Source organism: Scyliorhinus torazame, chromosome 16 (assembly GCF_047496885.1).
Source record: "Scyliorhinus torazame isolate Kashiwa2021f chromosome 16, sScyTor2.1, whole genome shotgun sequence".
Lineage (NCBI taxonomy): Eukaryota > Metazoa > Chordata > Chondrichthyes > Carcharhiniformes > Scyliorhinidae > Scyliorhinus > Scyliorhinus torazame.
The window spans coordinates 8,508,839-8,531,700 of record NC_092722.1 but is presented as its reverse complement, the minus strand read 5'-3'; the positions used below and the strand labels follow the sequence as shown (position 1 = coordinate 8,531,700).

Sequence of the window (22,862 nt, the reverse complement as noted above, 5' to 3'; positions counted from 1 at the left end):
TGTGCTGGTGGAGGAGGCGGTTTCCCCGGTGAGGACGGAGGTGGCGAGCGCAGTGGCGGAGGTGCGAGAGCAAGGGGAGGCGCTGAAGGAAGTGAAGGAGGCGTTATTGCAGCACGGTGATCAACTTGCCTCGATGGGGAAAGAGATGCGGAAGGTGATGGTTACTAACCAGGATCTGCGAGGAAAAATGGAAAACCTGGAAAATAGATCCAGGCGACAGCACTTGAGGATTGTGGGGCTGCCCGAAGGAGTTGAAGGACCGAAGCCGACTGAATATTTTGCCGCGATGCTGGCAAAACTACTGGGGGAGGGGGAGGATCCCTCCCGACATGAACTGGATCGGGCTCATCGGTCGTGGGGGCCTGTACCAAAGGCGAGTGAGCCGCCAAGGGCAGTGACTCTGTGCTTCCGTAGGTACAGTGTGAAGGAGAAGGTACTGAGCTGGGCCAAGCAGAAGTGGGTGGTGCAGTGGGCTGGAGCTGGTATACGTGTATACCAGGACTTTACGGTGGAGCTGGCAAGGAGGCGGGCTGCCTTCAACCGGGTGAAGAGGGCACTGTACATTAGCAAGGTGCGGTGCGGCATTGTATATCCAGCGAAGCTGAGGGTGACTTACAAGCTCAGGGACTTTTATTTTGGAACGGCGGAAGCAGCGGAGGAGTTTGCGAAGGCAGAAGGACTGTGGCAGAACTGACAAATTGAGAAATGGCCATGTGCCGATGTAACCTCATGACTGTATTTTCTTCTTTTTTGTATCATTGCGCGTGGGTGTAGAGATTAAAGGAGCCAAGGTGGTATATATTTGGACAAGGGAAGGGATGGGACTTTCACTCAAAATGAGAGTTCTTTGGGGTGTAGGTGGATAGGTGGGGTTTGTGTGCTAAAAGGGGATCTTTGTGCTTTCCTGGGGCCGGGCAAGTGGGAAAGGGACCTGGGCGGGGGCCTCCACGCTGGCCGGTGTGTGCCGGCCAGTGAACGGGAGTGAGGTGGGGGGAGGGGCTGCAGCCATCGGAGCCTGGCAGAACAGGGGCCGAGTGGTCTAGCCGGGGTGGAAAGTTGGGGGGGAAGGAACTGAGGGTAGGGGGAGGAGTTTTACAAGAGGCAGTGGACGGGAGGAGCTGGAGACCTGGGGTGGGGGGGTGGGAGCTGTGTAAGATTAAGGGTGACTACGGGTAATCCCTGATTTATTTTTGTCATTTGTTTATGTAAACATGCGGGTTGAGGTTTGGGGGTTGGTGGGTAGATGGGATCGTTGTTGTTATTATGGGGACTGACATATCTTGCTGATTATTGTTTATTGTTGATGGATGTAAATGTGGGAGAAAATGTGAAAATGGAGGAGAATTTAAAAAAAAAAAAAAAAAAAAAAAAATGTTTTTAAAGGAAAGGGTGCAGAGGAGATTTACCAGAATATTGCCTGGTATGGAGGGAAGATCTGATGAGGAAAGGCTGAGGGACTTGAGGCTGTTTTCGTTAGAGAGAAGAAGGTTAAGAGGTGACTTAATTGAGGCATACAAGATGATCAGAGGATTGGATAGGGTGGACAGTGAGAGCCTTCCTCGGATGGTGATGTCTAGCACGAGAGGGACATAGCTTTAAATTGAGGGGAGATGGATATAAGACAGATGTCAGAGGTAGGTTCTTTACTCATAGTAAGGGCGTGGAATGCCCTGCCTGCAACAGTAGTGGACTCGCCAACACTAAGGGCATTCAAATGGTCATTGGATTATCATATGGACGATAAGGGAATAGTGTAGCTGGGCTTTAGAGTGGTTTCACAGGTCGGCGCAACATCGAGGGCCGAAGGGCCTGTACTGCGCTGTAATGTTCTATGTTCTATTTAAATTAGGTGGCTGGGTGGGTTGGCACAGGAGTTTTACCTGTGGAACCCGAGTTCAAATCCTGCTCTGACTGACTGCAAGTCTCCTTTGTGTGATAACTTTATATGTCAGATGAATTTGGGCCATTCTGGTTCAATTCCCAGATCAACATTTCCCAAATTTGGTATTAATCTGCAAGGTCATTCACATTCACGCTGTCGCATAAAAATATCTTACCAGTGCAATCTTTTAAAGTTGGGGCTGAGGCACATTTTTGGGGAAGTCACTTACTCTGCATATAACTAGGTAAATTTACCCTCCTTTAACTTAATACATAAAAAGTTGTATCAGAATTTGCTGCCATTCCTGATGCTGTCATCAGTAAGTGTTCAAGCATTGCTGCTAATCATGTGTGGAATAGATGTCTTTGTTTAGAATATTCTAATGGCAGCCAAATTCGACTCGTGTTGGATGCTAATAGCTTAAAGCTACTTGATAGATTTGGATGAATATCTTAATTCTGTAGATTTATGCTTTGTTAACTAAATTTGCTGATCAGATACAACACATTCCTGCTTTAATGTTACCTTCCCATATCTTGTAGGTGTGTGATAAAGAATGGCATCACTACGTGCTAAATGTTGATATCCCAACTGTGGCCCTGTATGTCGATGGAGTATCGTATGATCCATTCCTAGTTACTGAAGATTATCCCTTGCACCATTCAAAGATTGAAACTCAATTGGTGGTGGGAGCATGCTGGCAAGGTAAAGTGGTATAACATTGCTTTTGTGTGTCAGTTACGGGCGGTAGAATAATTAGGTCAGTACTATATTAAACTCTGGATTTTATTTGTTTGTTTTTAAAACCGTGCTTAAGAAACTTTCCCCCGATGTGACTGTGTTTTAAAGATAGATTTCATGTGACAAGGGTTGGGGGTAGGCAAGAGTTGTTGCCTGGGGGAGGTGGTTAAACTTGTTGAATTCCCCCTGAAAAACTGAAGGCCCACCTTTTCACAGGCAATGGTTGTAGCAGCAATTGGACCTTGAAGACCAATTAAATCACGTCCACTGTCAGTCTAAAAAAAACATTTCAAGGGACATCTCGGTTGTCAAAGCACATTCTCAGCTCCTTACTGACATTGTGTCTGGACCCAGAGTTTGGGGACCCATTTTGAAAAGTATTGGTGCAGTGTTTGTGGGTGATGCACAAGGACCGGTTCAAGCTCAGCTGTGATTTGTCTTCCTCTACCCCCTCCTCCCCACTCAGAAATTGTTGAATTGCTTGCTAATCATTGTTCTGTAAGCTGACAATTGACCAGCCACATAGCTGAAATTGCAGATAGCTTCTGGACTTCTTGAGGGGGGAGGGGCATGCTTTTATAGTACTCTGCTCTGAATCCATATCCGCCCCCCCAAAAAAGAGGCAGCAGCTAAAGGACTGGGAACAGAATGGGAGAGAGAACTGAAAATTGTTGCCATGTAATGGGACAAATCCTTCTGCATGAATGAGAAGTAAATTCAACCATTTCATTCCGTAGTTTAGGATTGCCAGTAACCTCCTTTACTAAGGATTTTTCCATTATCTTGACGTGCAATTAGATTCCCCGATAACCATTTGGTCCTTACCCCTATATTTCTTTTTTCTTTTGTCTTGCTTTTCTACAGAATATACAGGGAGCGAAAATGAAAATGAAACTGTGACTGAAGCCTATCCAGGTTGCTGGGGGTTTCCCTCCTGTTTATTTCCAGAATTGGCATGAAATGTTCATTATATGTTTTATCCACTTTGGCTGCATCATACACTGCTTCACTTATTTCTGCATTGTGCTACCAAAATTGTTTCTTTTTTTTTGAGAGCATGGGGTGGTTGTGGACGTATGGTTTATTTGTGCACACTGAACGACAGTGAGGTGGTTTTGAGTAGCGTGACATTGTCTAGGAAAGCCTTCTATTTAATAGGGCTTGTATTTTCATGTGAACAATTCCAACTTGTTAATATTTTGGTGCTTTAAATTTGACTGAGGTTTAAAATTGCAGAAAAGTGCATTTTTGATTATATAATTTGGCTACTCAGACTTTGGGCATGCTCTGTTATTAGATGCCTTTCTGAATTTGCAATAACTTCTATTAAGGTAATGAACTAGATTTATGAAGTGGGTGTGCCAGCAAAATAGTTTTTTATCTGAGCACATTTAGTTAACTGAAATGAAAGAAAAGTAAACCTCCCTGAAATATTGGGGAGCTGCAGAACCAGTGAGATTGAGAATCCCATCTTGGGGTCTGTGTGTGGGTGTGGTGGGGTGTGTGTGTGGTGGTGCTGTTTTTCTCTTTTTCTGTATATACGTGAAAATGCCGCAAATAAAAGTATTTTTAAAAAGAGTGAGAATCTGAAAGAAATAGAATCAGTTTTTAAAAAAAGTAGTGCTGGAGAAATTAATGGGGCTGAAAGTTGGGAAATCTCCTGGGCCTGACGGTCTACATCCCAAAATGTTGAAAGAAATGGCTGAAGAAATAGTGGGATGCATTGGTGATTGTCATTCAAAAATTCTGTACATCCTGACACTGCCTGCAGATTGGAAGGTAGCAAATGTGGCCCTACTGTTGAAGAACAGATGGGTAGAAAGAAAGCCAGGAACTACAGACCTGTTAGCCTGACATCAGCAGTAGGGAAATGCCAGAATTATTTTAAGGAGTGTGATAACTGGGCATTTAGAAAATTATGGTGAGATTGGGCAGAGTCAGCATGAATTTATGAAGGGGAATTCATGTTTGACAAACCTGTTGAGGGGAGGCATGGTGGCACAGTGGTTATCACTGCTGCCTTGGCGCCGAGGACCCTGGTTCCATCCCGGGTCCCTGTCCGTGTGGAGTTTGCACATTCTCCCCGTTTCTGCGTGGGTCTCGCCCCCACAACCTGCGGGCTAGGTGAAATGGCCATATCTTTTTATTAAAACAGTAAAAAAATATATACAAGGCCAAACGGTACAAACACTCATTTTGTGTTGGAGAAAGAGGATATCCTTCCCTCAGTACCAATGTAATTGGGAATATAGATCTCATGGGATTGGGGGTAATATACTGACATGGGTTGAGGATTGGTTAACAGACCGAAGGAGTAGGGGTACACTGAACATTTTCAGGTTGTCAGGCAATGACTAGTGGGATACTGCAAAGGTAAGTAATTTGACCCTAGCTGTTATGATTTGGATGTGGGGACCAAATCTAATATTGCCAGGTTTGTTGATGACACAGATCTAGGTGGGAATAGGGGTTTGAGACGATGATAAGATGCTTCAGTGATTTAGACAGGCGAAGTGAGTGGACGATAACATGTCAAGTGGACAAGTGGAAAAATGTGAAGTTATCCACTTCGGCAACAAAAGCAGAAATGCAGAATGTTTCTTAAATGGGAGAGATTGGGAAATGTTGATGTCCAATTTGTTCTTGCTTATAAATCACAAAGCTAACTTGCAGGTGCAAGAGGTAATTAGGAAGGCAATTTGTATGTTTGTCTTTATTGCAAGGCGGTTTGAGTAAGGAATAAGGAAGTCTTGCTGCAATTGTATTGAGCCTTGGTGAGACCATACCTGGAGTATTGTGTGCAGTTTGTTCTCCTTACCATTGGTGGGATATACTGGCCACGGAGTACAACAAAGATAATTCCAGGGCTGGTGGGATTATACTGAGGAAAGATTGAGGAGATTGGATCTATATTTTCTAGAGTTTAGAAGAATGAGAGATTATTTCATTCTCTTACAGGGCTCGACAGGGTAATTGCAGGGTAGATGTTTCCCCTGATTGGGGAGGTCAAGAACCAGGGGGGCACAGTCTGTGTTGGAGGTTAGGACCACAATATGAAATTTCTTCAGTCAGAGGGCAGTGAATATTTGGAATTCTCTATGCCAGGGGGCTGTGAAGGCTCAGACATTTTGAGTATATTCAAAGCAGGAGTCAATGGATTTCTAGATACCAGTGGCATTAAAGGATATGGGCATAGTCTAGGAAGATGACACTGAGCTGGGAGATCAACCATGATGTAGCTAAATGTCAGAGCAGGCTTGAGGGACCAAATAGCCTGCTCCTCCTATGTCTTTATATTTGTAACATTGTACAGTGAATAAGTGTTTTCTGAAATTACTCTGGCAAAGCTGTATGGGTCTTTTTTTTAAAATATATATTTTATTCAAGATTTTTTGGCCAAACATAACAGTACATGGTTTTTCTTTTAAACAACAATAAAGCAATATAAATAACAGTGGCCAGTTTTAAACAAGTAAATAAATAATATATAAACAAAAACAAAACTAAATGGCAACTGCCTTGTCAAAAATAGTTACACTCCAAAAATACAATCCAACAGTCCAATATACATTACCTATAGCAAATGTCTATATATGTACAATGACATCCCTAAGAGCCCGCCCGGATCTCTCCCCTCCTCCCCCCTGGGTTGCTGCTGTTGTCTTCCTTCTTTTCATTCCCTCTATCGTTCTGTGAGGTAGTTGACGAATGGTTGCCACTGCCTGGTGAACCCTTGAGCCGAACCCCTTAATACGAACTTGATCCGTTCTAACTTTATAAACCATGCCATGTCATTTATCCAGGTCTCCACGCCCGGGGGTTTGGCTTCCTTCCACATAAGCAATATCCTGCGCCGGGCTACTAGGGACGCAAAGGCCAAAACATCAGCCTCTCTCCTGCACTCCCGGCTCTTCTGCAACCCCGAATATAGCCAACCCCCAGCTTGGCTCGACCCGGACCCCCACCACCTTCGAAAGCACCTTCGCCACCCCCACCCAGAACCCCTGTAATGCCGGACATGACCAGAACATGTTGGTGTGATTCGCTGGGCTTCTCGAGCATCTCCCACACCTATCCTCTATCCCGAAAAATTTACTGAGCCGTGCTCCAGTCATATGCGCCCTGTGTAGAACCTTGAATTGTATCAGGCTTAGCCTGGCACACGAGGACGATGAGTTTACCCTACGTAGGGCATCAGCCCACAGCCCCTCCTCAATCTCCTCCCCCAGTTCTTCTTCCCATTTCCCTTTCAGCTCATCTACCATGATCTCCCCCTCGTCCCTCATTTCCCTGTATATGTCCGACACCCTACCATCCCCCACCCATGTCTCTGAGATCACTCTATCCTGCACCTCCTGCGTCGGGAGCTGCGGGAATTCCCTCACCTGTTGCCTCGCAAAAGCCTTCAGTTGCATATACCGAAATGCATTCCCTTGGGGCAACCCATATTTTTCCGTCAGTGCTCCTAGACTCGCAAACATCCCATCTACGAACAGATCTCTCAATTGTACTACCCCAGCTCTTTGCCATGCTCCAAATCCCCCATCCATTCTCCCTGGAACAAACCTATGGTTATTTCTTATCGGGGACCGCACCGAGGCTCCCGTCCTTCCCCCATGCCATCTCCACTGCCCCCAAATTTTTAATGTTGCCACCACCACCGGGATTGTAGTGTATTTCTTCGGTGAAAACGGCAACGGTGCCGTCACCATTGCTTGTAAACTGGTCCTCTTGCAGGACGCCCTCTCCAATCTCTTCCACGCTGCTCCCTCCCCTTCTCCCATCCACTTACACACCATTGAAATGTTGGCGGCCCAGTAATAATCATTTAGGCTCGGTAGTGCCAACCCCCCCCCCCCCCCATCCCTACTACGCTGCAAGAACCCCCTCCTCACTCTCTGGGTCTTCCCGGCCCACACAACTCAATGCTTTTCTCAATTCTCTTAAAAAAAGCCTTTGTGACCATCACCGGGAGGCACTGAAACACAAAGAGGAATCTCGGGAGAACCACCATTTTAACCGCCTGCACCCTACCCGCCAGTGACAGGGACACCATGTCCCATCTCTTGAAGTCCTCCTCCATCTGTTCCACCAATCGTGTTAAATTAAGCCGGTGCAAGGTTCCCCAATTCTTGGCTATCTGAATTCCCAAGTATCGGAAGTCTCTTGTTACCTTCCTCAGCGGTAAATCCTCTATTTCCCTGCTCTGCTCCCCCGGATGCACCACAAACAACTCACTTTTCCCCATGTTCAATTTATACCCCGAAAGCTCCCCAAGTATCCGCATTATCTCTGGCATCCCCTCCACCGGGTCCGCCACGTACAACAACAAATCATCCGCATACAGAGATACCCGGTGTTCTTCTCCTCCCCTAAACACTCCCCTCCACTTCCTGGAACCCATCAGTGTCATGGCCGGGGCTCAATCGCCAGTGCAAACAATAACGGAGACAGGGGACATCCCTGCCTTGTCCCTCTGTAAAGCCGGAAATAATCAGACCCCCGTCCATTCGTAACCCCACACTCCATCGGTGCCCTATACAGCAGCTGTACCCATCCGATATATCCATCTCCGAAGCCAAATCGCCTCAGCACCTCCCACAGATAATCCCACTCCACTCTATCAAATGCTTTCTCGGCATCCATCGCCACCACTATCTCCGCTTCCCCCTCTGGCAGGGGCATCATCATTACCCCTAGCAACCTCCGTATGTTCGTGTTCAGCTGTCTCCCCTTCACAAACCCAGTCTGGTCCTCATGTACCACCCCCGGGACACCGTCCTCTATCCTCGTCGCCATTACCTTGGCCAGAATCCTAGCATCCACATTTAAAAGAGAAATGGGCCTATAGGACCCGCATTGCAGCGGGTCTTTTTCCTTCTTTAGGAGGAGCGATATCTTTGCCTCTGACATAGTCGGGGGCAACTGCCCCCTTTCCCTAGCCTCATTAAAGGTTCTCGTCAGAAGCGGGGCCAGCAGGTCCATATACTTCCTATAAAAGTCCACCGGGAATCCGTCTGGTCCCGGGGCCTTCCCCGCCTGCATGCTCCCAATCCCTTTCACTACCTCCTCCATCTCAATCTGTGCTCCCAGTCCCGCCCTCTCCTGCTCCTCCACCTTAGGGAATTCTAGCTGTTCCAGAAAGCACATCATTCTCTCCTTCCCTTCCGGGGGCTGAGCTTTATATAATCTTTCGTAGAATACCTTGAACACCCCATTTACTCTCTCCGCTCCCCGCTCCATCTCTCCCTCCTCGTCTCTCACCCCCCCTATCTCCCTCGCTGCTTCCCTCTTCCTCAGTTGGTGAGCCAACAACCGGCTCGCCTTCTCCCCATATTCATACCGTACACCTTGTGCCTTCCTCCATTGTGCCTCTGCATTACCCGTAGTCAACAAGTCAAATTCTACATGTAGCCTTTGCCTTTCCCTGTACAGTCCCTCCTCCGGTGCCTCCGCATATTGTCTGTCCACCCTCAAGTTCTTTCAGCAACCGCTCCCTTTCCCTACCCTCCTGCTTTCCTTTATGTGCCCTAATAGATATCAGCTCCCCTCTAACCACTGCCTTCGACGCCTCCCAGACCACTCCCACCTGAACCTCCCCATTGTCGTTAAGCTCCAAGTACCTTTCAATACACCCCCTCACCCTTAAACATATCCCCTCATCTGCCAATAGTCCCATGTCCATTCTCCAGGGCGGGTGCTGTTCTTTTTCCTCCCCTATCTTCAGGTCCACCCAATGTGGAGCGTGGTCCGAGATAGCTATTGCCGTGTACTCCGTCCCTGTCACCTTCGGGATCAGCGCCCTTCCCAATACAAAAAAGTCTATCCGTGAATATACTTTATGGACATAGGAGAAAAACGAGAACTCCTTACTCCTAGGCCTGCTAAATCTCCAGGGGTCTACTCCTCCCATCTGCTCCATAAAGCCATTGAGCACCCTAGCTGCTGCCGGCCTCCTCCTGGTCCTGGACCTCGATCTGTCCAGCCCTGGGTCCAGCACCGTATTAAGGTCTCCCCCCATTACCAACTTTCTAGGTTACTCAACATTACTCAACCTCTAGGTCCTGGATACGTCCCAACATTCGCCTCATAAAATTGGCATCATCCCAGTTCGGCGCATATACGTTCACTAGAACCACCGCCTCCCCTTGCAATCTGCCACTCACCATCACGTATCTACCCCCGCTATCCGCCACTATGGTCTTTGCCTCAAACAGTACCCGTTTCCCCACTAATATAGCCACCCCCCTGTTCTTTGCGTCTAACCCCGAATGAAACACCTGCCCCACCCATCCTTTGTGTAGTCTGACCTGGTCTATCAGTTTCAAATGCGTCTCCTGCAACATAACCACATCTGCCTTTAATTTCTTTAGGTGTGCGAGTACCCGTGCCCTTTTAATCGGCCGGTTCAGCCCTCTCACGTTCCACGTGATCAGCCGGGTTGGGGGGCTCTTTACCCCCCCCCCCCCTTGTCGACTAGCCATCTCCTTTTTTTAATCCAGCTCCTCACCCGGTTCCCACGTAGCCGTATCTCCCCCCGACGGCGCCCTCCTGCCTCGACCACCCCACCCCGTACCAGCTCCCCCTTCTCCCCAGCAGCAGCAACCCAGTTAATCCCCCCCCCCCCCCCCCCCCCCCCCCCGGCTAGATCCTCTTCTAGCGTAATTGCACCCCCCATGTTGCTCCCAGAAGTCAGCAAACTCTGGCTGACCTCGGCTTCCCCCGTGACCTTGGCCCCCACTGTGCGAGGTCCCCTCCTTCCTGCTTCCCTGTTCCCGCCATGATTACCATAGCGCGGGAACAAAGCCTGTGTTTCCCACTTGGCCCCACCCCTAATGGCCGGCGCCCACAATTCCTCATTTCCCCCCCCCCCCCCCCATGGGGAAGAGAGAAAAGTTACAGGGTCACAAGATTAACAACTTGAGAAATCATCCCTTCCCCCTTTTTTCCCCCCTTCACCCCACGTAATCACACCACCACTTTGTCCCAAACGTTCTTTTTCTGGCCCGCCTATTCCAGCTGCTCCTCCACAATAAACGTCCACGCCACTTCTGCCGTCTCAAAGTAGTGGTGCTTCCCTTGGTGTGTGTGACCCACAGTCTTGCCGGTTGCAGCATTCCAAATTTGACCTTCCTTTTGTGAAGCACCGCCTTGGCCCGATTGAAACTCGCCCTCCTTCTTGCCACCTCTGCACTCCAATCTTGATATACGCGGATCACCGCGTTCTCCCACCTACTGTTCCGAGTTCTCTTCGCCCATCTGAGGACCATCTCTCTGTCATTATATCGGAGAAATCTCACCACTATGGCTCGAGGTATCTCTCCGGCCCTCGGTCTTCGCGTCATAACTCGATAAGCTCCCTCCACCTCCAATGGGCCCGTCAGGGCCTCCGATCCCATTAACGAGTGAAGCATTGTGCTCACATATGCCCCGACGTCCGCCCCCTCCGCACCTTCAGGAAGACCAAGAATCCTTAAATTCTTCCTCCTCGCATTATTCTCCAACACCTCCAGCCTTTCCACACCTTTTGTGTTGTGCCTCGTGCATCTGTGTCTTCACCACCAGGCCCTGTATTTCGTCTTCATTATCCGCGGCCTTTGCCTTCACGACCCGAAGCTCCTGCTCCTGGGTCTTTTGTTCCCCCCTTTAGCCCTTCAATCGCCTGTAATATTGGGGCCAGCAGCTCCTTCTTCATCACCTTTTTAAGTTCTTCCACACAGCGCCGCAGGAACTCTTGTTGGTCAGGGCCCCATACTAGACGGCCACCTTCCGATGCCATCTTGCTTTGTGCTTGCTTTCCTTGCCGCTGCTCTAGAGGATCCTCCGCAATCCGGCCACCTTCCTCTCCTTTTTCCATCTGTGTCCAGGGGGAATTCCCTTCTGGTTTACCGCAGTGTTTTTAGCCATTAAAATTGCCGTTGGGGCTCCTATCAAGAGCCCAAAAGTCCGTTCCACCGGGAGCTGCCGAAACGTGCGACTTAACTGGTCATCGCCGCACCCGGAAGTCCCTCGTATGGGTCTTTTCTGGTCTACTGTGTTGAAAAGACCTGAAAGAAGGGATCTGAAAAATTGTCATTGTCTTTATCTTAAAAAAAAAACTTAACTTAAGTCAATTTAGTGCAAGAAATGGTTCACCTTAAATTTGACATTACTGGGGTGACACGGTGGTGCAGTGGTTAGCACTATGCCTCACTGTGTCGTTGATCCCGGTCTCTGGTCGCTGTCCGTGTGGAGTTTGCACATTTGCCCCACGGCACAGATGTGCAGGGTAGGTGGATTGGTCACGCTAAATTGCCCCTTAATTGGGAAAAAGAATTGGGTATTGAGAATTTATTTAATTTGCCATTACTGAAAGGCAGAAGAGACATGCAACAGGAATATGTAAGATCTGACTCCTGCACATGGGGGTGAAGTTTGTTTAGATGGGAATCAAAGCCCGACAATGCCAGAAACCCTGTTCTGATTACATTAAACAGGCTTAATCCAGCCAAGTGTCCTGGAAAGAATCTCAAACCGACAGCTGAGGTTTTTTGGCAAAATAGGTAATGGTACTAGAAAGCTATTTTAGTTCTCTATAATTTAAAAAAAAATATTTTCTAATTCCCTGGGGGAGTTTTATTTTTTTAAATAAATTTAGAGAACCCAATTATTTTTTCTCCAATTAAGGGGAAATTTAGCGTGGCCAATCCACCTGACCACATCTTTTTGGTTGTGGGGGTGAGACCCACGCAGACATGGGGAGAATGTGTAAACTCCACACGGGCAGTGACCCAGGGCAGGGATTCGAACCTGGGTCCTCAGCGCTGCAGTCCCGGTGCTAACCACTGCGCCACATGTTTTTTAATTGGAAATACTATATAATCTTTTGCTGGCTCACTGGTTGAATGGCTCTCCTGTGCTGTACTGTTCTATGATGAGTCTTGGTCAGTTTCTTAATTTTTGGCAAGTAGTATAGCTTTATTCATAGTTATGTACCACCTCACTGTACTAAAGAAAGCTGGTGCAACATGCCCTCCACCCTATTCCTGTCATTTTCATAACGTTTATTGACCACCGTGAAGTGCTGCATTTTTCCACATCCATATGCATGAGGGCAAGTTCCCTACAACAAGTCATCGGTTATGCACATGTGAAGCCAAAAGCTAATCATGGAGAGAATGGAAGTTTCACTAACCTGCATGAATGCACGGACATGGCAGTTCTAAAAGATGGCTAAACATAAAATGATGGCGCACGTTTACGTAAAATTTTCTCATTTCAGGAGGTGAATTTCGCATGTCTCAGTTCTTCCTTGGCAATCTAGCTGGTTTGATGATTAGGACTGGCAAAATTGAGAGCAAGAAGGTGATTGACTGCTTGTACACGTGTAAAGAAGGGCTGGATCTCTTGGATTCTGAGAATCTTTACAAAGGCGTGATGGTAAGGGAGCTGTTGACTGTTTTCCTCGCGTTTCAGTGTGAGGCATCATCCAGTTGTGTTTTCTTTCTCAGAAATAAAGAATTCCAGCATGATGGGGTTAGAATCGGGTACTAATCTCGTCCTTATTGGCTAGTTTTTAAACTTTAAGTGAACAGCTCATTCTGGGACATGATTTCAGAGGCACAAGCTGCCCATTGATGCCTTGCAGAATTTACCATTTTTGGTGTGCAAGCCTGATGTTGAATAAATCGGCTGGGTTGAGCTTCATGACTGCACCCAATTTTTGCCTCCAGGTATATGCTTTCTAAAAGGGGTTTCCTTTTAAAGATTTTCCCAGAAAGTGACACCTCGATGAAAATTCTCAGGTAACAAAATTGTGTATTTTTGTTTTTTTTAATTCTAACCTACAGATGTATTGATTACACCTCCTACTGGTTATCACATGTCCTGGTCAACTGGTACAAAGCCTAAATCCGCTTTTAACTCCAAAGAAGCCAATCAAAATACCCATCTTTTTTGCTCCGTTTGAGACACCAGTAGGCTACAGCTGGTTGAAAGTATTTGGGGATGTTGAGTCATATTTTTATGATAACCTTGTGCAAAAGAAGTGTGATAAGATAAATTAAAGGATCGTTCTCAACTGCATGTTGTGATTGATCTAATCAGTGGGATATAGTGGTGGATGACCCAGGTGCAAGTTATGGCTTTGCATAGTTCCAAATAAGTTCTTGAAGCTATTGAGTAGAAGGTGCAATGGACCAGTACTGATAGTCAGTCTCTAGCAGTAACCCTGTGCACCATTGGTTTCTAAGCTTCAGCTCTTAGAAACCTTGCCTGTTCTGTCTGAATTTGGGCAAGTGGGATGTACCTCTGAGTATATGAACAATTTGATTTGGACAAGTTGAGTGAGTGGGCAGATGTAGTATAATGTGAATAGATATGAGGCTATCCACTTTAGTAGCAAAAACAGGAAGGCAGATTATTATCTGATTGAGAGAGGAGAATGTGGAATGAGACCTAGGTGTCCTCGTACACCAGTCGCTGAAGATAAGCTGCAGCAGGCAATAAAGAAGACAAATGGTATGTTGGCCTTCATAACAAAAGGATTAGAGTACAGGAGCAGGGATGACTTTCTGCAATTTTACAGGCCCTTGGTGAGATCACATCTGGAATATTGTGTGCAGTTTAGGTCTCCTTACCTGAGGAAGGATTTTCTTACTACGGAGGGAGTGCAGAGAAGATTTACCAGACTGATTCCTGGAATGGTAGGACTGTCATATGAGGAGAGATTTGAGTCGGTTAGGATTATATTTGCTAGAGTTTAGAAGAATGCGCAGGGATCTCTTAGAAACCTATAAAATTCTAACAGAGTAGACTGGGTAGATGCAGGAAGGATGTTCCCAATGGTGAGGGAGTCCAGAAGCAGGGGTCACAGTCTAAGGATATGGGGTAAACTATTTAGGACTGAGGTGAGGAGAAATGTCTTCACCCAGAGTGCATGAGAATGTGGAATTCGCTACGACAGAAAGAAGTTGAGCCAAAACATTGTATGTTTTCAAGAAGATGTAGCTCTTGGCACTAAAGAGATCACCGTATATGGGGGAGGAGAGAAAGCAGGAGCAGGTCACTGAGTTGGATGATCAGCCACGATCATAATGAATTATTTTTTTAAATTTAGAGACCTGCACATCTTTGGATTGCGGGGGTGAGACCCAAGCAGACCCTGGGAGAACGGTCATAATTAATGGCGGAGCAGGCTCGAATGGCTTACTCCTCCTATTTTCTATGTTTTAGGGAAATTATTTCCATCTGTTGCGAGGTTTCAGCTGCTTATTTTGGAAACTATTAAAGCCGTAGTTAGGTTTCAATGTATATCAGACATACTACTGACAAAATATTTTTATGGTGGGTGTGATTTTAAAACTTGACTAAATTTCCTCATTTATCTGAGTTCTCCGATTTAAACTGATATTGCTAATTTCAAAATTTGTTTTGCAAATGCTGCTGCAAATAGTTGAGCGTTTAATAGTACCAATGGTTATGGGGAGAAGGCAGGAGAATGGGCATGAGGAAAATGTCAGTCAGGGCAGCACGGTAGCATAGCGGTTAGCACAATTGCTTCACAGCTCCAGGGTCCCAGGTTCGATTCCCGGCTTGGGTCACTGTCTGTGCGGAGTCTGCATGTTCTCCCCATGTGCGTGGGTTTCCTCCGGGTGCTCCGATTTCCTCCCACAGTCCAAAGATGTGCAGGTTAGGTGGACTGGCCATGCTAAATTGCCCTTAGTGTCCAAAATTGCCCTTAGTGTTGGGTGGGGTTACTGGGTTATGGGGATAGGGTGGATGTGTGGGCTTGGGTAGGGTGCTCTTTCCAATAGCCGGTGCAGACTCGATGGGCCGAATGGCCTCCTGCACTGTAAATTATATGATTGAATGGCAAGCAGACTCGATGGGCCGAGTGGCCTAATTCTGCTCCTATGCCTTATGGTCTAATAATGTCTTACGACTGCTCCGAATCACAATCTGGCTTTGCCCACACCTGAGTGAACATATCTTTCATGAATGTGAGGTCAGTTTATTTAAATAATTAGGTGTCTTTTCTTAAAGAGCATTAAAGGTTGGAGGGAGGGAACAATTTCAGGGCCAACTGATCAGAGTTGCTGACTTTTTTTAAACAAAATATGCTTCTGATATTTAGTAAAGAAATTACAATGAGCTCCAGATAAATCATAAAACACTGCATGTGTATGACTATGTAAAGTTGCTACAGAACAAAAACTTAAAACGGGGACAAATGATAGGAGAATTAGGTGAAATACACAAGCTACTGCAACCCCAGTTACTGTGATTCCAAATAGGAATTTTCTCAAGTCAATTTCAGAATTGGCTTCCCCCTACATTTGAGAACCCCCTTCAACATTAGTTTTAGACTTTAAAAAAAGACAACTAGTTCAAAATGTTACCAGCAACCTGCCAGCTTTGCAATATTAACTCTACAATTGTTAACTACAAAGCAACAGTTTGAAAACTGTCAGCAAAGCTCCGACACATCTGCTTATTCGCATTTATGCATCTGGAGACACTCCACATGTATTTTAAACTGTTTGGGACGCTACAATATAATTTGCAATAGAAAAATCATCGAACTCAGATGAAATCTGTCATTTTCAGGTAATCAAGCACTTCATAAAATAAGTGGTTTTAAAACGAGTGGTTTAAACAGTTTTGCAATCATCCGGAAACACCCACCTTATGGCCTATTGTCGTCTTCAGAATTCATCATTATTTGATCGCAATTATCATTTTAAAGTTCAGATTGCAACGGGGAAACAATCTATTTTTAATATATTGCAACAACCCTTCTACAAAGAAGGCGCTGAAAGAGTTGCTGACATTTCAACCAACATTTATTTTGGAACCATGATGTTCAGCCTTTTGCAGCAACCATTTACGATGGGTGCAGATAAACTGATTAGCATCTTTAATTAGCCGCAACACTAATGCGAGCAGTCTCATTTGCATTGTAAGCGGCGCATTGATGAGACTTGAGCACACCTGGCTTACTGCCCACGTTTCCCTACGCTCAGGTACAGTGTGGGATTTTGTGGGACTCTCAGGGCCCAAAATACTGTATTCGAGAGCATTGCAGTAAATCTCTAGGTGCAGTCAAACAAATCTTAGACCAACATTGAAAACCATTTGTGAAGCAAATTGAGAATGGTTCAATAAACTTTTATTTTATAGGTTCACTTCAATCCCACCCAGTCGATGCTTAGCATGGAAGGGGATGACATTGAAAACTTTGACAAGAGTATGCAGCATGTGTCATACCTTAACTCTAGGCAGTTTCCAACACCTGGAATCAGAAGATTGAAAATCACCACGACTGTGAAGTAAGTCGGATAATTGAAATTTCAAGGCTGACATTTAAGGTTTAATTTTTTCAAGTTTTATAAATTGAGTACCCAATATTTTTTTTCCAATTAAGGGGCAATTTAGTGTGGCCAATCTACCTACCCTGCACATCTTTGGGTTGTGGGGGTGAAACCCACACGGACACCGGGAGAATGTGCAAACTCGACACTGACACTGACCCAGGGCTGGGATTCAAACCCGGGTCCTCAGCACCGCAGTCCCAGTGCTAACCACTGTTTCACGTGCCACCCTAATTTTTTCAAGAGTTTAGACTGCCAATTTTAATTGAGTGTGAATTATTCAATTGTACATTCCTACTTAATTCATAGGATGAAAGTTATAGTAGCCATGGATTTTATGCATGTTTTGAATGAATTGTAGACAGCTGTTTTGATTCCTGCAAAGAATTTCAGCATCCATATGCAAAGATCCTGACCATACTAACCATCAATTATCTCAACATCTACCTACCAACGTCCAGGTTTCTGGATGATAGAAAATTTTAATTGTGCGGGACAAACTTTGAAACGGGTGTAAAACACATTGTACTTGACATTCTCAAGAATGCTGCACTCAAATTATCTGTCTTTTAATTCCAGGTGCTTCAATGAAGAGACTTGCATCACAGTTCCAGATGTGGAGGGCTACGTAATGGTACTTCAGCCTGATGAACCAAAGATAAGCCTGAGTGGTATTGATCACTTTGCACGTGCTGCCTCTGAATTTGAAAGTAATGAGGGTGTTCCACTATTCCCAGAGCTGAAGATCGTTAGCACCATCACACGAGAAGTGGAGCCTGAGGGCGAGGATGAAGATGAACCTACAGGTAAAAGCCCCATGATTTATTAATTGCCATATTGTAGATTTTAGGCAAAACAGCCAATAGAATTTCAGTATAGGCAAGTGTGGTGTTACCGATTTTGGACGCAAGGATAGATACTTTCTAAATGGTGGGAAGCTAGAAACATTGGTGAGACAAAGGGCCTTGGAGGGTCCATACACATGCATCATTAAAATGTTATGGACAGCGGGCCGCACGGTGGCGCGATGGCTAGCACTGCTGCCTCACGGCACTGAGGACCCGAGTTCGATCCTGGCCCCGGGTCACTGTCGGTGTGGAATTTGCACATTCTCCCAGTGTCTGCGTGGGTCTCAGTCCCACAACCCAAAGGTGTGCAGTGTAGGTGGATTGGCCACGCTAAATTGCCTCTTAATTGTAAAAATGTTATCAACAGATGCACAGAAAAATGTTACGCTAATGGAATGTCCTTTCTTTATATCTGGAGATTTTGAATGCAGTTCAAAGGGGGGAGGGGTAGAAGTCAGCCTACAGTTAGACAACGCCTGGGTTAGACACCATTTGGAGTGCTGTGCAGTTCTGGGCACCACTTGTTAAGAAGGATATGTTGACCTTGGACATTTACAGATTTACTAGATACGGGCAATTGGGACTAGCTTAATGGTAAAAAACTGGGCGGCATGGACTGGTTGGGCCGAAGGGCCTGTTTCCATGCTGTAAACTTCTATGATTCTATGTACGAGGCAAATTTTTTACACAGGGTAGTGGGTGCCTGGAACTCGCTGCCGGAGGAGGTGGTGGAAGCAGGGACGATAGTGACATTTAAGGGGCATCTTGACAAATGCATGAATAGGATGGGAATAGAGGGATACGGACCCAGGAAGTGTAGAAGATTGTAGTTTAGACGGGCAGCATGGTCGGCACGGGCTTGGAGGGCCGAAGGGCCTGTTCCTGTGCTGTACATTTCTTTGTTCTTTGTTCTTTGATACTAGCATAATAAGCTTTAAAATACACAATCAAGGATTCCAGGAATTTGGACAATTGAATGGTGATCTGATTGAAGTTCTCAAAAGGAACTAATAAGGTAAATGGAGAGTAATTATTTCCACTGGTTGTGGAATCTAGGGTGAATCACAGAATCTGCAGAGCAGACGGAGGCCATCCGGCCCATCGAGTCTGTACCGGCCCTCGGAAAGAGCACCCCATCCAAGCCCACACCTCCACCCTATCCCCACACTTCCACCCTATCCCCTTAACCCCACCCTACCCCTTTTGGACACTAGGGCAATTTAGTGTAGCCAATCCACCTACCCCTACAACCACCTATAATGTGGAGACATTGCCTAAATTAAAAGTCTTCAGGCCTTTTTTTATTCATGGGATGTGGACATCGCTGGCTGGGTCAACATTTGTTGCCTGCCCCTAATTGCCCTTGAACTGAGTGACCTGCTTGGCAATTTCAGAGGGACAGTTAAAAGTGGACCACATTGGCCGGTTTTCGGGGTACAAGTTGAACATGGCAAAGAGTGAGATGTTTGTGGTGCAGGCGAGGGGTCTGGAGAATAGGCTGAGGGAGCTATCGTTTAGGCTGGTTGGGGAAAGTTTTAGGTATTTAGGGATAAAAGTGGCGCGGGACTGGGCAGGATGCATAAGTTGAACTTGTCTAGGCTGGTGGAGCAAATGAGGAGCGAGTTTCGGAGATGGGATGCGCTCCCGCTGTCACGAGCGGGGAGAGTAGAGACGGTGATGATGACGATCCTCCCGAAATTCCTGTTTATTTTTCAGTGTCTCCCTATTTTCATTCCGCGGTCCTTCTTTAAAAGGATCAATAAAATCATCCTGGGATTTGTTTGGGCGGGGAGGTCCCCACGGGTAAAGAGGGGGTTGCTGGAACGGAACCGTAGCGAGGGGGGACTGGCGTTGCCGAACCTCAGCAACTACTACTAGGCGGCTAACATAGCCATGATAAGGAAATGGATGGTGGGTACGGGGTCGGTTTGGGGGTGGGTGGAGGCTGCTTCGTGCAGGGGCACCAGCTTGGCAGCCCTGGTCACGGCTCCTCTGCCGCTCCCGCGGCCAGGTACTCCACCAGCCCTATAGTGGTGGTGGCTCTGCAGATTTGGGGCCAATGGAGGAAGCATGCGGGGGAAGTGGGAGTGTCGGTCTGGTCCCCAATATGCGACAACCACCGATTTGTCTCGGGGAAGATGGACGGCGGGTTTCGAGCGTGGTGGAGGGCAGGGGTGGGAAGGATGGTCGACTTGTTCCTGGAAGGGAGCTTCGCGAGCATGGAGGGCGCTGGAGGAGAAGTTTGGGCTGGCAAGGGGGAATGACTTTCGGTACTTGCAGGTGTGGGATTTCGTACGTAGACCGGTCCCGTCCTTTCCACGCCTTCCGCCACTGGGGATCCAGGGGAGAGGTAGGAGAGGGGAGAGTCTCGGATATTTATAAGGAGCTTATGGGAGCGGAGGACACGGGGACCGAGGAACTGAAACTCGGGAGAGGGAGGTTGGTGGGGAGTTGGAGGGAGGCGTATGGGCAGACGCTCCGAGGAGGGTAAATGCAACCGCAACATGTGCCAGGCTCGGCCTGGTTCAGTTCAAGGTAGTTCACCGGGCCCACATGGCGGTGGCCCTGTTATTTGCACACTAATGTATATTGTCACTGTTTACAATGCCAAAAATACCTCAATAAAATTGTTTGTTTAAAAAAAAGTGAACCACATTGCTGTGGGTCTAGAGTCACATATAGGCTAGACCAGGCAGTCCTTCCCTAAAGGACATTAGTGAACCAGAGGATTTTTACGACAATTGACAATGGTTTCATGGACATCATTTGACTTTTAATTCCAGATTTTTATTGAATTCAAATTTCATCATCTGCCATGGGATTCGCACCTGGATCCCTAGAGCATTACCCTGGGTCTCTGGGTTACTGGTGTGGTGGAAATATCACTGTGCCGCCACCTCTCCTATTTCGGACTCCACTTGGGTAGTACGAGTTTCTGTATACATCGTCCTGAAAGACGTGCTGTTAGGTGAATTCTCCCTGTGTACCCGAACAGGTGCCGGAATGTGGCGACTAGGGGCTTTTCACAGTAACGTCATTGTAGTGTTAATGTAAGCCTTCTTGTGACAATAATAAAGATTATTGTTATAAAGGGCCAAGTCATTTACTCTTGTTCTGTTCCCTTCCAATATTCCAATGATTTCTGTGTGACAAGGTTTTTATTAATTTTGTCATCCTCTATCTTTTTAGCATAGAATGATAATCCAAACAGGGGAATATTACGGAAAGCTCGTATCAGGGGCTTTTCACAATAACTTCATTGAAGCCTACTTGTGACAAAAAGCGATGATTATTATTGTCAGATAGTGGTGTACTTCGTCCAGATCATCTTGCTGCATTAATCTTTGTTCATTAGATTTGCATATCTCTTAATGCTGTGTCTATTAGCGAGGTCTGCTGCAGAAGAGGATTATCTCTGGCAGCAAGTTCTGGATTTCCACATTTAAGTGTGCGTGTACAGATGCCAGGGGTTCCTGTCCAATTTCCTGCACAAGTGCTGATAGCCTCACCATTACTACTAGCACAAAGTTAAGGTCCAAATCTTAATTATATTTGGTACAATGGGCAAAAATGGTGGGAAGACTGGTACTCTTGGGTCTCACAGCACAGACAGCAGTGGGAGGACTGAATTATATGCCTTGCTATTACATATTGCAAGCAAAAACAAGTGTTTTACACTTTTTTGGTGTGTAAAGGTAATTCTGAAGTGCTACTTAATCATAACCGGAAATGAGGATGACAAATGCAAAATGTCAACAATTTAATTTTAAAGCTAGTGAATCTTGAACAGCATAGTTTTTTAAAAAATTCTCCCCTTCACTTTTCCAACTGCACCTTAATGAACACCCCTTGAGACTAAGGACTACACTCTTGGAGCCTTTTTCAATCTCCTGATTATTGACAGCTTGGGAAGAGAGACAGAAACTGCATTACTCTTGATGTAACACCAAAGGACTAAATATTTTCAGCAAATTCAACATTACCATTTTGTCTCATTTTTACCCTGCATAGCTGTTCATGAAAACTCAGCAGCTCTGCGCATTACCACATGGTTCTGATGAAACAATCATCAACCTGAACCTTAACTGTTGTTTCTCCCTCTACAGATGCTGCCAGACCTGCTGAGTATTTCCAACAGTTTCTGTTGCTATTTAATCTTTGCACATTAGTTTGACTGTGTTGCCAGTACATAAATCCCGTGTTTCTGTGCAACCTCTTCCTCTTCAGCGAATTCGAAAGCATGGCATATGGAAAATCAGCTGGTGTAGGTTTCCAACGTTGGCAATATTGCTGTAGAATTGAGTTGTCCTGCCTAATTGAATGCAGTTAGCAAAATTAATATTGTTGTGAGAACTTAAAAATTGACTTGTGTTGACATGATGCCTTTGCATTGGCATGTAATCTCTACTGAACTGAAACATATTCTTTTGTTAAACGGCTTTTCCAATTGCAGTCCAAGAATCTATGGTATCTGAAGAGATCATGCACAATCTGGATACATGTGAGGTCTCTGTTGTTGGAGATGAGCTGAACTCCGAACAAGAGAGCTTTGAAGTTGACCCATCTCAACTCCGACAAAGGAGTATGGAAATGAGCAACTCCTCTACCGGTATGACTATCACAGGTGAGTGTTAAAATGTGGGATGCTTTATAAATGTGTCACAGATATGTGGAGCAAGTATTGGTAAAAGCATTGTCTTGTCCATAGGTTTTAAAATTGAGACCGCTCATGTCTATTGAGTTTATGTGCAGTTCCTGTTAGCTTCTGGTTGCTGTTGAGTAAAGAGTCCAGAGTTCTGCTTCTTTCCCAAACACTATTTTCCTTGAACACACTCTATAAAAGACTCTTATCACCACACCAAACAAATGCCACCTGCAACCCCTTTACATATCGGTGTCAATTATTGGATATTTAACATCACTGAGACATCTAATGGGAATGTCTCTTAATCTATTCCTTAACAGTTCCTAAAGGCCATTAGATTTCTGCTTGTTCATCAAATCTCTTTGTTTATTTACTTACCAGCATATTCATATTTC

At 45.9% G+C, this 22,862-nt stretch overlaps 1 protein-coding gene across 4 annotated transcripts in view; it reads left to right on the top strand.

Moving 5' to 3' along the window:
• clstn1 (calsyntenin 1) overlaps positions 1-22,862 on the top strand; it is a 130,063-nt gene that overhangs the window by 95,773 nt on the left and 11,428 nt on the right. For 2 of the 4 annotated variants that reach the window (XM_072477899.1, XM_072477897.1), the window contains 6 exons: positions 2,425-2,587; positions 3,488-3,538; positions 12,885-13,042; positions 16,784-16,932; positions 17,554-17,780; positions 22,276-22,446. In XM_072477899.1, the coding sequence (XP_072334000.1) occupies positions 2,425-2,587; positions 3,488-3,538; positions 12,885-13,042; positions 16,784-16,932; positions 17,554-17,780; positions 22,276-22,446 (919 nt within the window). The remainder of the gene's footprint in view (positions 1-2,424; positions 2,588-3,487; positions 3,539-12,884; positions 13,043-16,783; positions 16,933-17,553; positions 17,781-22,275; positions 22,447-22,862) is intronic. The other 2 variants (XM_072477901.1, XM_072477900.1) reach the window with 1 other exon arrangement.